The following is a 14534-nucleotide window of genomic DNA, read 5'->3' as shown; positions in this document are numbered from 1 at the left end:
CTACCACTGATCTCTCTCCACCTGTCTCCACCTCCCCAGCACTGGAATCACAAGTGCGTGCCCCATACCCTGTTCTGTTGTTGTGCACTTGAGTGCTAATAACTGAGCTTGGGTCCTCATTCTTGTGTCTCCACAACCCCAATTTTCTGAGGTTTTTGATAACAGATATTTCTCAGAGTAAGATAGATATCTCCTTTAATTTAGAAGTGAAATGACTGGTAGAGTGAGCAGTTAGGAGAAATGCTTTGGGATGTGATTAATTCTTTCCAGGTTCCTTTCTGAAAAATTTGGAGCAATGATTAAAATATCATTTAGAAAGTTGAGATGAGGAAATTGAATAAGGTTCTGAAATCTTTATCTCTGAGATCTAAATAAAGGCAGTTGACTGTGTTTCATCCCCTTCCTGCCTCCCAAACATATATTTACTGCGCTAATTATACCATGAAACTTAGTACACTGTATTATAATATTATGTAGTTATTGTGTATATTTTGAGATAGTCCATGATCTACAGAAAAGGGGGTGTGTCTCATTCCTTTCTTTAGCCCTCCCCAATATGCAGGCATGTGTCTTCTCAGTAAATAATATATTAAATTCAACTTATGCTGTAGGAAAGTAGCAATCATTGAATTAACTTCTTACTTATTTCTAAAAATTATATGAAGATTTATAATTATTAGTTTATCCTGAACCTGGAAACACTACCAGCCAACTCCTTGCCTTTGCTGTCAGCTATTTTTCCTTGTTCTTCTCATGTTTTACTATCTCTTTTGTAGCCTGCCTACGGATGTCATGCTCACTGTGTTCAAAGTTGGAGCAAGAACCGAGAGAGGCTGGTCATTCCTCTTAAACATGTATTCCTCCATGGGCTCCGAAGCAGAAAAGAACAAAATACTGGAAGCTCTTGCCAGCTCAGAGCATGTACAGAAACTCTACTGGTAAGGAACCATTCAAAGAACATGACACAAAGAAGCCAAAAGATAAAATCACTTTGCCCTTTAGGACAGGAGCCAGTTTTCTCTTGAATTCTCACTCTGGCTTCTTCCTAGACCTGACTTAGACAGGGTTGTAGGAGTTTGCATGAACTGGACTTCATCCTGGGGATTGAACCTTAGCCAGATGGTGCAGAATACACTTTGTTTAAGAGATGTGAAGATATTAGTAATCATAAACCCCATCTGTGCCCTGCTGGGAAATGTCCTCCCTTGGCGTGATGTGCTAAACCCTGCTGGTACTAGATATTAATGTGTTTATGCTGTCACTTTGAAAATGTAAACACTTGAGAAAAAAACCCTATTTTTCTATCTTGTTATGAATTCATTGCTCATACTTCTTCCTAATGTCTAACTACCTGGCCAAGGAATGGGAGCTTCATGTGGGTAAAAGAAAGTCAGTAAGGCCTGACAGAACAGGAAGGGAAGAGTTAAAGGTTCAAGTGTCCAAGGGAAATCAAAGGTGCATGCTCCTTAGGACATGGACACTGAAAGCCATAACAGGGATAGAGGGGGCATCTTAGGGTCATTGCTTCTCTTACGTACATTCACTCAGTTAAATCCTAACAGTGTCCCAGAGACATCCTTGAACCCTGCCCAGACCTACTTTTAAATGATACTCTGTAAATAAACATTATCTTTAAGGCAATGGCTAGCCTCTGACCTTAGCACAGTATACTATAGTCTCCCATTTTAAATAACAAACAGCACCTGAGCATAGAGAGTAAAATGTGAAAATATTTTTTAGGACCCTACACTTTGTCCTATTTTTTCTTTGCCTTTTAGTAATATCAGATCTGTGGGTTTACATGCAGAAGTATACAGGCTAAGTATTTCTGACCTGAAAAACTAGAAAATGTACTAGTTTCCAAAATTGTTGTAAGGTGCAGAATTTTTCCTTCATATATTGTAAATCATGTAACAACGTGAGTGTGTACATCGTGATGAGTAAAATACTTGACTGGCTCTAACTTGTGTACTAATCTTAGCCTGGTCCAACCTGACTTATCTTGAATTGATAAAGAGGTTTGCATTGGAACCCAGTGCTAATACAAATTATTTTAAAGGCTAAATCTGTTTTCTTCAGGTTAATGAAAAGTAGCCTTGATGGTGATATCATCCGAACACAGAAGTTGTCGCTTATCATCAGAACCGTGGGAAGACACTTTCCTGGACACTTGCTGGCATGGGATTTTGTTAAAGAAAACTGGAATAAGCTTGTACATAAGTAAGTTTCTTGGGGGAATGACTGAATTTCATATACTCAGTCCATGCATTTGCAAAAGGCTCCCAGTGCTTTGCTGGCTCCCTGGGTTACTATGTACCTAAGTGGGGAAGCACTTCTTTAGCAGCTGTTTCCTATATTTAGAAACATTGCACTTAGTAGTGGTGCCCATTGATATGCTGATCAAGGCCAGGTACATCTGGCAATCTGTTCATCCTAGCATAGTCCTGGGTGATTTCAGAATAGTCGTTCAGTTCCATGTGTTAGAACTATTTCTCAATTGCCAAGATATCAGTTAAGGAATCACACTTAGCCAGGTAGCACAATGAAGGTGCTTCCTTCTTCTCTGAAAGCAATGACAATTTTTCTGGGTAGAGATGATTTTTGAGAACCGGATTGAAATTCTGTCTGCATACCCCAAGCTCCTTTCCTGTCCAGTGGCAGTAGTGTGCAAAGATGCCCCAACTTTCGGGCTGCATTTCCAAGAGGAAAAGTATTTCCTTTCCTTTACTCTTCTAGAATGCTTTGGTTGTTAGCAGCTGCTTCATTTTCTCTCTTAATATTTGTGTTTCTTCAGGTTCCATCTGGGCTCCTATACCATACAAAGTATCGTTGCTGGATCAACTCACTTGTTTTCAACAAAGGCGCATTTGTCTGAGGTTGGTTGTACAAAATGCCTGCAGGGAAGCTGCATGGCCCTCCCCTTAGGCTGCTCTGTTTAAGTGAAATGGAGGCTTTTCATGCTAATTCCTGTCCCTTCTGTCTTCTTTTGTCAATGCTAATGATTCTGCATTGAGATTATTTTTAAATGGTTGCATGTATAGCAAGGAGGTGAAATTCTGGTTCCATTGTCAGCACTACTTGCTGTCTCCTCGATACAGATAGTTTAAGTAATAATGAAATTATTGTGAGGAATTTCATTCAAAATGTGAATTTATTTATCAAGCCTAATTTTAGATTCATTTTTCTTCAGAGTTCCATTTTCTATTTTAAGAAATAATAAGGAAAGAAGGAGTAGAGGTACCAGCAGTGAAGAGACGTTGGTTTTATTATAAAAATCATTTCAGATATTACCACGCTTGGTTGTTGCAAGTACTTTGACTGTTAAAGTATAGGGCTGCTATTTCCAAGGTGTCAGATCTTGGGACCACCATCACAAGGTTAAAACTTATTTCAAAAGGCTGACCAGGGAATCATCGGCCTTTCCTAGTTTAAAATGCTTCTCTGTGGAACTTGCAGGTCCAGACATTCTTTGAAAATCAGTCAGAGGCAACCTTGCAGCTTCGGTGTGTCCAGGAGGCTTTGGAAGTCATTCAGTTGAATATCCAGTGGATGTCAAAGAATCTGAAAACACTGACATTGTGGCTGTAGCACTGACAACTGACTTTCCGGTGCCCATGGCTCTGCTGCTTTTGCAAAGGTTGAAGTGAAGGCAGGCCCGCTACTGAGTTGTTTGCACTGTTAGGAGTTCTAGTAAGCTCAGGGCCCAATTATGTTTTTCATGTCATTTCTGAAATGTCTTTAGGCAGTAAGTAGTTATTTATTACAAAATTATATTCACCTGTATACCAACCATCTACAAAAACAATGAGTAATTTTTCTTTGGACACACAAATGGAGAAAAAAGTCATATTTGAAATTCTGTTTTATTTCTTAGTGTCCAGAGAATTTCTGATAGTGCAACCAAGGAAAGTCTGCTGTAAGAAACACCATATTTACAGGTTGCTGATTGGTCAGCTGTTTGTTATTCTTGTTGATAAATGCATATGGTATGTGATAGTTAGCCTGTAAGAGTCTAGTAAAATGATGCAGTTGTAGACAACTGGCCTCAGGTGTGCAGTCTGCCCTGACATGGTGGTGAGGCAGGGAGTGTCCTTTAGAATAGTTTATATCTGTAATTTATCCTGCCAAATAACCAGGTTCTAAAGAATTTTCTTGTTTCTGTTGAATTAAACAGATGAACAAACAGACTCAAAATTTCAGTTTTCCAAATATCTAACACTTTCTGCTTCATCTTTATGGCACTACTGTAGGAAGGTGTTCTGAACTGAGTTAAGGTTAATTATTTTATCCATGAATCCCAGTACCTCCCAAGTCTATACACCTGATTAGTCCTGCTTAGGTAGACTTTCTGCTGTAGAGGAGTATTTCTATGCTTTGGCAGGCTTTCTGTTAAGCACTGGTGTTTTTGTCATTACTTTGCACCAAGAATATAATTTGTTTAAGTTGCCTTTGACCTAACAAATCATACCGTTTTCTCTGTGAATCATACCCATGTGTTTGTTTTTACTTTATATTACAGTGTGTATTACAACCATTTCTCAAGAAATTAAAGCTTTTTATTTTGGAGTTCACCATAGTACCTTAAAGGGACAATGAGAATGTGGAAAGGGAGTAAGTTGAAAATACAGTGGGTTATGAATTTTGTTTTCACTGTTAAAAACAGTGCTTTTGTTTAGTTGAAAAAATATCTTTTTTTTTATTATTATGGCCAAACTAATGTTAAACAGAGTGGCCAAGGATCAAGCAAAGGACAGCTGAGGGAAGGTGTCCAGAGCAGAGTGCGGGCGTTCTCACTCCTTCTGAAGGAGAAATACTGTACTTGAATTTTTTGAGCTATGCAGACTTATTCCTAGATTGTTTTGTTTCTTTGATTCTTAGGAGAGAAATTTTCTTCTTAATAACTCACGAGAATCCTATATTTGTTTGAAAACTGCCCGTGTACATAAAAAGGGAATCACTCATTTGTGAACACTGAAAACACTCCACAGACTCAGATCATACAAAGGCCACTTTTTTATTCAGCTGCTGTAAAGTTAGAAGATGTGGAGTTGTATACAAAGTTATAGTTTATTTTATGAAAATATTTTTATATAACAGAATTTTAATGGCTGACAGACTGAAAATAGCCTGCTTTAATCCTAGTGTTTGCTCCCCATTTAGTCTTTTCTAAACATTTTTGTGTTTTTGAGTAGAAAATGTTATCCCTGAGAATCACAGAATCATCTTGATATCTTTGTGAAATAGTTAATTGTAGATCTTTATTTCCTTTGTGCTTTTGGTAAATGAATAATAGTTTAGTTGATACTGAAGGTTAGGGGGGTTTTGTATTTTTAGAGTGAAGGAAAAATACTCTTGTGAGTTTTGGTTGCCCCTCCTTTGTTTTTTACCATGTTGTATTACTAAATTCTACTTTGATACAGAGTTTAACTTTTGCTACTTCTCAAGATAAGTTCATTCTTGAGATTTACCTGCCCATCTTGGCATTGATCTTAAGTCTGTGTAACTCTGCATATGGCAAATCTTGTCTTAACTAACACTTTTTTCCATGTATGAGTGAATGTGTTTGATGTGCAGTGTTGTAAATAAAACCTTATGAGGGTATGTGCTTAAAAAAAATAGTAATTCTTGATTCACTGCTGTTAGAAGTCGTTCATTCCCAGGGTACTGTAGCCATGATATTTTCATTCATACCTATAATCTTTATCTCAATCATTTCAAATTTTGATAGACTTCCTCTTAATTTCCCCACAGATTTCTGTAAGTGTTCATGTTTTGTTAGCCCATTTATGTGCAACCTCTTAACAGCTAACTCAGAGTCAGGAATGTAAGGCTGAGAGGTAGTATTTATAGTCTGATAAGTATATTGGTAGTGCTCAGATCGTCCTCCTCCGAAATTTACTTTGCATTCTGTACTTCTGTGATGTAAGGTTGAGCCACAGGGGTCAACTTATGCTGTGGGTATAAGCAAACAAATATCTGACATCACTGGGTAGCAGTGGAATGAGTGTACTTGAAAAGCATGAAAGGCACATCTTGATTACTAGGAAAAATAGAATTGGAAGTCTGCATTTGTGGAAAACATTGATTTGGAGATCTGAAAGTTAGGAAACGGAGGAGATAAATCTGTGCCGATATGGAGTTAGCTATGATAGAGTAATGGCAGTTTTCCCCCAGAAACTTGTGCCTTCTTTTTCTCATGTTGTCTTTAACAATGAAATTGTATTTTTCAGTGTTCAGTGTTTACAAACTTTCTTGCTATCACAGTTTCCACTTAACTGGTTCTCTGTGTCATATGTGTTTTCATTTTATGAGACTTTAGCCACCATTAGATCAAGAGCTTCCAGAAGAGTCCTGGGTATAAAAAACAAATCCAGCTGAATCAGGTTTACTGGGTACCAAACAATCCTTTCTGATTGATTATTGGGAAGCAAGAAATTAAAATTAAGTTTTGTGTTTGTTGCATGATTAGTAGCCTATTGTTGAATTGGGTTTTGAAGGTGTTTACTTAATCTAAAGCACCTAGAATGATAATCTTCAGCCAGACTACTGAGCACTTATACACAACAATGTGTTTCATGGGTTTTGGGGATGGCACAGTACAGCTCAGGTGCATTTTTGCCATGGACTGCAGTCCCAGGCAGAGTTCACAGATAGGAATGTGTTGTTTTATATAGGCCTCTAAGAATTGGGATCATAGGTGTAATATGGATACCCCCTCCCCTCACACCATCTTACTTATTCCTTTTTTTGGAAATGTTACATCTTCTTACATTTGTATTCTTAAGACTCAGATGTATATTTTTCTGGGTTTTGTGTTCTTTTATTTTGTTCCTTAATCTCTGAAATGTCAAAGAAGTACAAAATGAAAAGTGGAGGTCTCAAAAGTATGACATACCTACTCTTTTTTTCCCCATCCTTTACTGCCTGGTTGGGCAATAATTAGCAGAAGTGATTGATTTCTAGAGGGTTTGTGGGATTTTTTGCAGGGAGGTGATGTGTACTTTTGAAACATTCACATGTATTTTTATATGTTTTTGTATTTTACTTTACAAATTTTGTCCTGGTAAAGAGTGAAATACTGCTCTCTAATAATCTCTCCTCTTCCCATGTTGCCTAATGTAACAGCTATAAAATAATTTGGTTTTAATTTTTGGAAGAATGTGGTGGGCTTCAAGAGGGGAGCAAGGTAACTTCTTTTAAAAGTGTGTAGAAATAATTTTGCTGCTATTTGGGACTTACTTAATGCTGCCCTCTGTAAATTCTTGTGGACATGTACATAAACCATGAAAGTCCACATGGGATGCATTGGCAATAACAGAATAATAATAGTGCCTACTGTTTTGTTCTAGTCTTAGGAACTTGAGTTGACTCTCATCCTTTCAAGCTCATTTATAAATGCAAAGCTACATTTTATGTATTTCACTTAGACTTTTTTCTTTGCATGGATATAATTTAATTGTCATTGTGATTGAGTATGGAAGAGTCTTCCCTTTTCCTTGTTGCCTCTTAAAGGCAATAACTAATTGTTTTGTTTGAGAGAGTGTGGAAGAGAGTAGTGCTTGCTATGACTTTTTGTTACTGTTATCATTTGGTCCTATGCCCTTGAAATGCATGTGAAAATACCTGATGAAATTGGCAATAGCCAATAGAATGGCTGTATGAGTGGAGTGTAGGGGGTGCAGGGAAGTATACTTAATGTCTGTATATATGTTCTTACTACCATGTTCTGTTAATTGACTGGGCGCTCAGAGTGGAAGGTACCAATGGAGTTCAGGTGTTTAAAAGTGTCCTCTTTCCCTTCTTACTGCCTGGGTGTAATACTTTTTAAAGTAGTTTGAGTTGGTTGAAAGTGGTTTGAGTTGATTTGAGGTTTTGGTGGGTGGGTGGTTGGTTGTTTGGTTGGTTGGTTAGTTTTTTGCTAGGTTGGAAAAGTAGTTGGGGGGCAATAGTATATACTTTTTAAGTGTATAAACATGTTGTTGCTGCATTTTTGCTTCCTTGCTTGCCCTGTCCTTTCTGTGGATTTATGAGGAAAATGGGGGATCTCTCTAAGAGGTTTCTTCCTGCTCTTACATTGGGCATTCAGTGAGTGTCCGGTAGCACAGGCAGTGCTTTGGGGCTGCTATGGGGGGGGCACTGGCATATACTTTCACTGATGATTTGCCATGTGCTTTTGCTTCTTGCCCACTGCTTTTCATTGGGTACCTGTCCTGACTTGGGTTTATCCGTTCCTGACAAACCATGGAGCTCTGAATTTAGTGTGCTGCTGTTCTTATTCCATCCATATGGGAAGGATATTCTTCTCATTTTTTTCTCTTAGCTTTAGGGGGGACTAAGGGCGGTAGATATACTCTTACAATTGTATATAATTTTGTTTCTATACTGTGTTATTTCATTTGGTACTGAGTCCTTTACATGGGCCTATAAGTACCTAATGAGATGTGGAGGTCCGGATGTATGAAAACTTCCTCTTTTCCCCTTTCCTCATTGCCTCTCTGGGCAATTGTAGAGTAGCATAGACTTTCTAACTTTGTTCCACCCGAAGGGGTCGGGTATGTATATACTTTACAATGTAAATACAAATTTTTAAATCTTTTTGTTGTTGTTACTTCATTTGTACCTAAATCTGTCCGTGGACACTTAGGTACATAAAGAATATTGAGGTTCATTCTATGAAAAATCTCCCCATCCCCTTCCCTCATTGCCTGTCTGGGCAATGGCTTATAGAGTAGTTGTGTAGCTTTGGCACTTGGGTATGGGGTGAAAGACTTCTGGGTTTTTACTTTTTAAAATGTATTTAAAAGTTTGTCAACAGTTATTTCATTATTTCACTCTCAATGTGCTTTTGTGTTTGAATTTACTGTCAGATGAAGTGAGAGTCTCTACCCAGAGGCATGGGACATCTTTCACTCTGTCACCTGTGCCATACTGTAGTAGTGTATGAGTACTGTAGGGCTTGGGTTCTTGTCTGTTTGTTGCTTATAGCATAGCTTGTTAGGGAAAAAGGTACCTTGGGCTATTATACATATACATATCTATATATCTATATATCTGTATCTATATATACTAGGTTGTAAATGCCTTGTGATATTAACTTCATTTTGAACCTGGTCCTTGGCGTGACTGTTTTTTAAATATGTACTTAATGAACACTGAGATTGATTCTATGAAAACTCTCCACACTCCCTATCCCTCATTGCCTGGTGGGCAGTGGTAGACTAGATGTTTTGATTACTTATCTTTTGTTTGCTTTGTGGGAGGGTACTGGGTGTACATATATTTTTAATGTATATAAATAATTGCTACATTCTATGTGTTATTCCATATAGCACCAGTTCTTTGCTGGGATTTGTAGATATATAATGAAACTTGGAGGTCCAAACGTATGATAACTCTCCTATGCTCCCCTTTCCTCATTGCCCATAGAGGCAATACTTTTGTAACTTGGGTTTTGTTTTGTTTTGTTTTGTTTTGTTTTTGGCGGGGGCAGGGGTGATTGCTTAGGTGGGTAGTGGTTAGGGGATACAGTGCATGCTTTTAAAATATATTTTTTCATATGGTACTGATTAGGTCCCAAGTCCTTTGCATGGATAAATGGGTACCTAATCAAAATTGAGGATCGGTATATGACTTATCTCCAATTCTCCCTTTCCCCTTATGCCTGTATTGGCAATAGTGAGTAGAGCAGCTACATGTTTTTTACTCAGTTGTTTTGGATTTATACTTTTGGTAGTAGACTATTATTATAAATATTTTTGTTTATTTCATTTTGTGTTTATTATTATTAACTATGAAAATTAGTTTTATAATATGATAGAGCACATTCTTTCTTGCTTAGCAGTAACTAGTGCAATTGTTTTATGATCCTCCTTGCTCCTCCCCCCCCCCCGTTATTCTCTAGGATATATATCTTTAAGGATACAAATATGTACACATATATTCAATTTTCTTCCTTGCCTTTGTTGTTTCCCTTTATCATTTATTCCCTTGAAGATTTCTAAATGCACCAAGGAAAAAACAAAAGCCCATTACATCTTGGGCACCCAGCTGGAGGTGTAGCCCTGTGACTCCATGCTGAACAGTAGCAGTGAGTGTATAGAAAATAAGATGGGAGAAGACACTCAGATATGGCTGTAGTGTGGAAACTAACCAGGCCCAGCAATTCTAGTGTGGATTTAAACTGAGACGGTGAATGGATGTTTTGGTTTTGTAAATACCAGAAAAACAGAGGGTGGTGCTAAATAAAAGTGTTTTTAAGTGTCCTCACTGGTTGAGGTAAGTTGTTGAAGCTTGTGAGCCAATGTTAGTGTTTCCTCTGACTGATTTGAAGAGCTCTTAAGGATAGTGTTGCTGTGAGGCCTGAATTGGGATTCATCTCCAGAGTTCTGTTGTGTTTCTTGTGCACCCAGAACTGTTGTGTTTCTTGTGCACCCAGAAGAAGTCACTGGGATCATTAGAATTGACCATTTGAGTGACTGACAGAGGACATAGTCCCAGAAAGAACTTTGGGGGCAAGCCCTTTCTATCTTAGAACATCTACAGATGACAGGGCAAATTGGCCCTTTCTTACCCAGAACTCTTTTGTGTGGCTACATCTCTTTCCCCAGTTCTCTTTTAACTGGACCATTCCTATTCTGTTTTTTTTCTTTTGCCTTCAGTGCCTTTATTGTTGTTAGATGCTGTCTTAAGTTGTACTCACAAATTTAAACTAATGCTGGCTCCTGGTTAGCTTTGTGATTCTGGATGCATTTCATGCACCCGAGCCTGTATGTTTGTTCCCAGCATTCTTATATTTCATATTGTTTCTTCGTCTACCACAGGGTAAATGTTTTGACTGCACATTTGTCTGCATCAAAGAGAATGCATGTGTGTATCTTCCCTGCCCTTCCTGCATCGTAGCTTGTTTTTTTTCCCACATTTCTTTTTTAACTGATACTCCATGAGAAAGATTTGCCATATCCATTTAAGAAACATTGAGTGATAGATAGGACTCCTTGAAATTCTCAAAAATGTGTCATTTACCATATCAAACTCTCAGGAATGTGTTGGGAAATTAGCCTAGTAACATTGCTGTTACTTCTACCTGCTGCTGTAGGAAAAAGTTATTCTTGACACATTTACCTTTGATCATAAATAAAAGAGAAAGGGCCACCTTTTTGGAGTTAGTCATGGTAGTCATTAGTGATATTTTTGAACCGTTTTTAATTTGAAATACTTCAAAGGAAGTAAAGGTCATGGCTTAGCTCAAAGAAATGCTCCAGAAGTTGGGCTGTATAAATCATCAGTACAATAATACACTGTGTGTGTGTGTGTGTGTGTGTGTGTGTGTGTGTGTGTGTGTGTGTGTGTGTGTGTAAGAGTAATGAGAATTGCTACATAATTAGAGCATTTGCCTTCATCAGCAAATCACGTTGAGACTAAATGTAGTCAGCTGTCTTGATTAAAGCCAAGTGTTCCTTGTGGCTGTGAGGAAGAGTCTCTTGCAAATAGTTTGGAAAGTAATTACTTGGCAACTTACGAAGGTATTTTTTTTTTTTAATTTGAACACCAGTAGAGACCTTCTGTTACTTCAGTCTGAGTTTGTGGGTAGAATTCTAAATTTGTATTCTAATCTGTCTTTTATGGAAAAAAATTGAAATAGTATATATGTGTAATATTGTATATGCAAATTGTGTTGTTCTACTTGTAAAGGGAAAATGCTTATTTTTTTGTACTTGTTTTGCATATGACCAGCACTGATTGAAAGGCATGTTTAACTGCAAACACTTGCTTTCTTTGTGAAATGAAAATAAAGTATTTAAATAAAAACACTGTGTGGATTAATCTTATTAGACAGAATATATGTTATATGTCATACCAGATTCTGAGTTCCATCAGAGCTACCTCCATATACATTAATTTATCTGATTTGCTCACCCTAGTGTCCTTAACACATAAAACTCAAAGGAACCCAAACTCACACTGTCTACATTTTGGGCAGGATAATTGTTTGCTTTGAGAGACTCTTATACTCACCGTAGAGTTTTCAACATCAACCCTGACTATTAATGTCAATAGCATCTACAGATAATCAGCTGCCCATCGCAACCCCTCATTCCCATGACCCTTGTGAGCACTAAGGATGTTTACTTCATATATATAGACAAATGTTCCCTGCATTGGCAGTTAAAACTGTGTGTGGATTCTTGGGAGAGTGGGCTCAGTAATGATCAGGGGAGCTGGTTTTAAGACAGTTACTTTTACACAGCAGCAATCCTTATGAACATCCAGATCCTGTAAGTAGCAACGGGCTTCATAAGATACTGCCTAGTTTAGTGTAAATCCATTGAAAACTATCAGTTCCCCCTGCTTTGATCATGCAAGTTGGAATATAGGTACCAACCCTTCTGGAAGGACACTGCTACAGTTATGTTCCTAGTTAGGCCCACAAAAGTAGTCTGTTCCCTTTCCATGAGTAATCTTGAATGAGAATTGGGAATTTTTTAGGTTTCCAGAAATGGGAATGAAAACTAGTATTCTTTTACAGTAATTATTAGAGTTTAGTGTTGGGCATTTAAAGACAAGTCTAATGAGTTTTTTAATTCCCACACAGAACCCTGTTCTGGGAATTTAGAAACTTTTATACTGTGCCTTTAAAAAAAATATGATGATTATTGTCAGTATTTACAGAATGCTCAGATATTGCAAGGGGTTTTATTTTTAAAGACTGGTTACATGTTTTATATTCGCAGATATCAACAGTAAACAATTGAACTAAAATTCAAAAGTGTAAAGAACACTTAATTCCACTAGATTTTTCGGGGGAGGGCGGGTAATGGGATTGATAAGCCTCTCACTATTTTTCAAAATCACAGCCCAGAAGAATTTGATTTAATGTTGGCCTTCTGCTTTTCTTTGATTCTTTCCATAAAGTCTCCCTCCCCTCTTCCAACACACACACAAAGCTTCCAGTGTTTAGTTAGATTTGTGTGTGGATTGAACAGTTGACATATGCTATAGAGTGGTGTTTTATTATCAGAGCAAAAACATCCCTTTAAATTACCAATTTCACTCACCCCACTCTGGTAATTGGTGGTAAGTTTCCAATGCTGGTGCTTGTGTGCTTTTATTTTCCTTTGTGTGTGACATCCAGTTAACTGGTCAAAGTCTACTTGAGGTTGAATGCAATTTTGAGACCGTATTATTTTTGGTTTGGGCTGAGCCGAATTGCATTCAAGACCTTTACTTACAGTAATTTTCAATCTTTCCCACTCATTTGTATAAAAGAACATAATGCAAGTAAAATAGTTAACAGAATTAAACTGTTGACAAGCACCAGGTGGCTGTCATTTGAAAGGGAAGTACGGGTATTTGGGAGAGGCCAAAGAAGGGCAGGGGGGACCTAGGATGCCAGTGTATTGCGTATTAAGGCAACAAGTTGGTGTACAAGCTGAATCTGAGAAATGGAGAGCCTTTTTTGTTTCCAATGTCTCTTCTCCTTACATGTTGTCGTGTGCAGCTTTGCACAGTAACTGCCCTATCTTGATATCATCCTGTCTTTCTCAAGGGTTTATAATTTTTAATTTCAGCAGAAGTTATTGAGATAGTACTGTTACCACACCATTAACAAAAGATTCATGATTTCAAGAAATTATAATATTGAAAAACTTCGGGACAGAGAGACACTAGTCAGAATCAGGGTTTCTTTCACACCTGTTATTCCCTACTAAAAGAAAAGATGATTTTAGTCCAACTAGCCAGGATGCTTCTCACCTTCCTACCTTGCAGGAGTGGTTAACATGATATAAAAAACATCTGGAACTGTAACATTCTATGGAAACATTCTGCTCATCCCAGAAAGCATAAATTCAACTCTGGTGATTGAAAGGACTTCCTGAGATGTCTTATGTGTTCACATCTTGTAACATGGAAAAGATACCTGTAAATTGAATAAGGTTTACAACATACTAGCTAGGAAATAATAGGGATAAAGTCTAATATGATTTTCTTTTGCAAATTTAATCCTTGAATTTGTTTATATTTTATTTGAGAGTATTATATGTTAGAAAACAGGCCAGTGGGATGCTCAGTCAGTAAAGGCATTTACTGTCAGGTCTGGCAACCTGAGTTTGATCCACATCATGAAATTAGAGAACCGATGGTCCTGACTTCCACACGAGCTGTGGTATGTGCATCCTGTCCCCACTAATACACAAATAAGAAAAGAGAAAATGCATGCAGTCATGTTGGTTTCAAAACTGAAATAAAACACTGACTGTTGGTGAATTTTGGTCAATTATAAGGGAATTGCAAACTAAACTCTTGATTGATTCATATTGGAGATGGTGTTTACTTGGCCATCAACACATGAGGCACAAATAGGTGGGAAGATGGGCCGGGTACTTCAAAGGTTCAAGAAATTTACTACTTTTCAGCTTCTTTTGCTTTTAGTAGGTAAAAGAATCAGATTCTGGCTAGAAAACATTGTTTGCAAATTATGTCATACAGAGAAATTGGCCAAATGTCCTAGGATCTCTGATTGCTAGAACTGGAAG

At 37.6% G+C, this 14534-nt stretch overlaps 1 protein-coding gene across 1 annotated transcript in view; it reads left to right on the top strand.

Annotated features, from left to right (window-relative positions):
• Lnpep (leucyl and cystinyl aminopeptidase) overlaps positions 1 to 11808 on the top strand; it is a 72313-nt gene extending 60505 nt beyond the window's left edge. The window contains exons 15-18 of the mRNA XM_027401213.2: positions 777 to 938; positions 2080 to 2220; positions 2795 to 2876; positions 3457 to 11808. Of these exons, the coding sequence (XP_027257014.1) occupies positions 777 to 938; positions 2080 to 2220; positions 2795 to 2876; positions 3457 to 3588 (517 nt within the window). The 3' untranslated portion in view covers positions 3589 to 11808. The remainder of the gene's footprint in view (positions 1 to 776; positions 939 to 2079; positions 2221 to 2794; positions 2877 to 3456) is intronic.
• The last annotated feature ends 2726 nt before the right edge of the window (positions 11809 to 14534 follow it).

This window comes from Cricetulus griseus, chromosome 2 (assembly GCF_003668045.3).
Source record: "Cricetulus griseus strain 17A/GY chromosome 2, alternate assembly CriGri-PICRH-1.0, whole genome shotgun sequence".
In the NCBI taxonomy this organism is placed as follows: Eukaryota; Metazoa; Chordata; class Mammalia; order Rodentia; family Cricetidae; genus Cricetulus; species Cricetulus griseus.
The sequence above is the reverse complement of the archived record's forward strand: the minus strand, read 5'-3'. Positions and strand labels throughout refer to the sequence as shown.